At 39.3% G+C, this 2,926-nt stretch overlaps 1 protein-coding gene across 1 annotated transcript; it reads right to left on the minus strand.

Moving 5' to 3' along the window:
* Nucleotides 1-2,147: 2,147 nt before the first annotated feature.
* On the minus strand, nt 2,148-2,531 carry CCR75_009826 (uncharacterized protein; the record flags this gene model as incomplete). The annotated part of the gene is made up of 1 exon (XM_067967862.1): nt 2,148-2,531. One exon carries the CDS (start codon nt 2,529-2,531, stop codon nt 2,148-2,150), a length of 384 nt encoding a protein of 127 aa, XP_067820680.1.
* Nucleotides 2,532-2,926: the final 395 nt, after the last annotated feature.

A 2,926-nucleotide genomic window follows, 5' to 3' on the forward strand; every position in this document is an offset into this window, starting at 1 on the left:
TCAAACTCCCAAGAGTTTTTAAAGAGGGGTACCTAATATGCTTGAAACATGGCTTTAAATGACCGATGCGAACCGTTACAAAAGAGCATAACGCGGCAATTAAAGATATCTGCACGAGGACAATCTGATTGTACCAATGGATAAGCTTTCTGAATAAAACTACGCAAACTAATATTCTCCAATCATTCTCTACCTTTTAGATAATATATTAATCAGCACCCTTTAAGAGCTAATTTCGTGTAACGATACACCCGTTATGTTTTTGATTAAAGCATATTTGATATACTCTACGCCTCCATCTTCTCTGTAATATGACAATAAATGTCAAACGTATTATAATAAGCGTTAGTATGATTATTCAAAAAGCGGCTTAAGCGACAGAAAATTGCTAAATTGCCGAATTACCACGTTGTGGAGTAATATATTATAAAACGATGTGGAGACGAGCTAGAAAACACTTGAGGCTAGACCTCTATATATAGATTAAAATAGCAGGTAGTTACATTTGAGTCGAGATTGATGGAATCGAAACGCTTTAGCGCATCACGAGGTGGCCCGTCTTAAAAAAAATCAACACAGGCTCATGAAGTGGGTGGGACAATGCATTTTCAATGATACCTAAGCTTGAAGTAAGACGAGCAAATAAAATTCGCTCTTGTGCAGACAAGTGAAGTAGTATTTATTTTACTCTCCAGATGTAGGTAAGCAATGACCGTCTGTGTCGATTGTAGAATCGGCAACACGCTATAAACAAATTCCCTTCTTGATCTATTCAAAAAGAAGTGCACTTGCACAATTCGTGTGGCTAAATCCTAAAGCGCCAGTCAATGTGCGTGGCGAAACAAGCTATGTCTATTTGTTACAGTAAACGATTGAAATAGCTTTCGAATTTCGCCGATTTTCTAAAAAAGTTCTTTGCTGTTATAAAATAGAACTAATCGACTTTGTGAATATCAAGATACAAACAGTTTTATAATATCTATTTTTTCAAATTTTATTTACTGAGTTTTTTTCGCTTTCGGCAAACGAAACGACGCGACGAACTAATCTATCCCGTTCATCATTGAATTCTATTGCGATTTATTTATACCGTAAAATGTATTAGACCACAGCGAGGTTTGCCAGGATGCTTTTTTAGAAGCATAATGTCTACTTCTGCTGATGGGTAAGAAATGAATTGCGTTTCAAAGATGGACGCGTCGCTAGTTGATGTTGTTTTTCATCAAATTTGACTGGACAATCAAGTAAATATAATTTCTGCTACCTTTTCGTCAGGATTCTTATAGTGAAAGTGTTGGCATCATCGACTAAATACTCGTCGTACTTAATTGCAGAACCCCTAAATCTTGATTTATCGTTGCTCGTGGGATCAACATAAAAAGAAGAGCTATCGTAAATCTATATTTTGTGTAATTTCATGTTTGCCTAAATTGGAATGCATTCAATCTTCTATAAGATCGTCTAAGCATCTAACATTCACCTGTTTTTGCTTCGTTGACTTTCAGTGCTGAGTAAAGCGCTGACTCATTATAAGCATACTTTAAATCACCTTGCGCAACATAACTTTTCTTCGAAATAGTTCTGCTCAATGTTTACAGTACGAGCGCAAGGCAGACTTCCAACAGGTAAAAGGTTCATATCATTTACCGTACAGATGGCAAAAGATTCGGGAATAAAAGGACACAAGTCTTCCAATCAACGGTACCGACAGCTTACGCAACCGCAACAAAAGTTGTGCCCATCAGCTTCATGTTCCTAGCGTTTGTATCGTGCAACAATCTCAATAGATTTATCGAATCAAAATGTATCACTCGAAAACTGCAAGTTGGCCGAAAAGTTGCCTTACGAAAATTAGTATTCACGATTAAAAGCTTCGGTACCCCAGAGGTTCCCCATCTACTTAGGTCTGGACCTTTAATCTCCCACTGCAAACAACACGGATACTTATAGCACCGTCTAAATGGTTTGCAAATACGTGCCGCACGAAGGAAAAAAGAAAAGATGACATGAGTTTGCTACAAAATCTCAACTCGTTATGTTAGTGTATTATTATTTAACGATTACAAATCCGTTCTTACGAAGTCAAACACTTTTTTTTGATAAACACGCACCCAGCACTTGAAACACAAATTACATTCGAAATAGTTTTATCGATAGGAGACATGCTCATGAATCATGTCGAGGGGTTTCATTTTGCTCTTGCAATTCATCCACATGCGCATTGTGAGCGGCACTTTCTTGCCCGATACAAGTGTATTTACGGCACGATAGTCATTCAGTAGATCTGGAATTTGTACTGGCGGGACGGTCACATGGCGCATGTGACTTAGGCTGAAGCGTGTGAGCTTGACACGGTGTGACGCGATGATTTTTTGCTTGAGGCGACGCGCAGCTTCGGGCAGCTCAATGACTACAGGATGGCGGAGACGGCGAATGCTTGCGCGCTTGGAGATACGACCAGGAGTCTTCGTATCTCGCAAATGCCGATGGTCGTGGCATGTCAAGTGATTTTCTTGAACAGACACGCCCATTTTTGCCGGAAGTGTGCAACTGACCGCGAAATTGGTGAAATGACTTGAAAAAGTGACGGGGCGATTGTTTTTTACGCTCAAGTGGCCTGATTTTGCGTTAAAATTGTTCTTGAGTACTTGTTTAGCGTATGACCGAGAATCAATAGGTAGCAGACGCTGTCGAACAGAATGGGTATAGACTTATTATCGTTTTTAAGGATTGTAGGAATCTTTCGAGAAAAGCCGCATATAAAATGAATGCTTTTGGATCGGATCGTAATCGAGCCAGTAAGTATGACATTGTGCATTATGGAGGTTAGTGTTGGAGCAAACGTATCATATGCTGTCGTAGGTGTGCCGTACTGGCTGCCACCATCATTTTATGATATAAAAAGCACGCTGTCAAAATGAGCCTC

Source organism: Bremia lactucae, linkage group LG12 (assembly GCF_004359215.1).
Source record: "Bremia lactucae strain SF5 linkage group LG12, whole genome shotgun sequence".
NCBI classification, from domain to species: Eukaryota; Oomycota; class Peronosporomycetes; order Peronosporales; family Peronosporaceae; genus Bremia; species Bremia lactucae.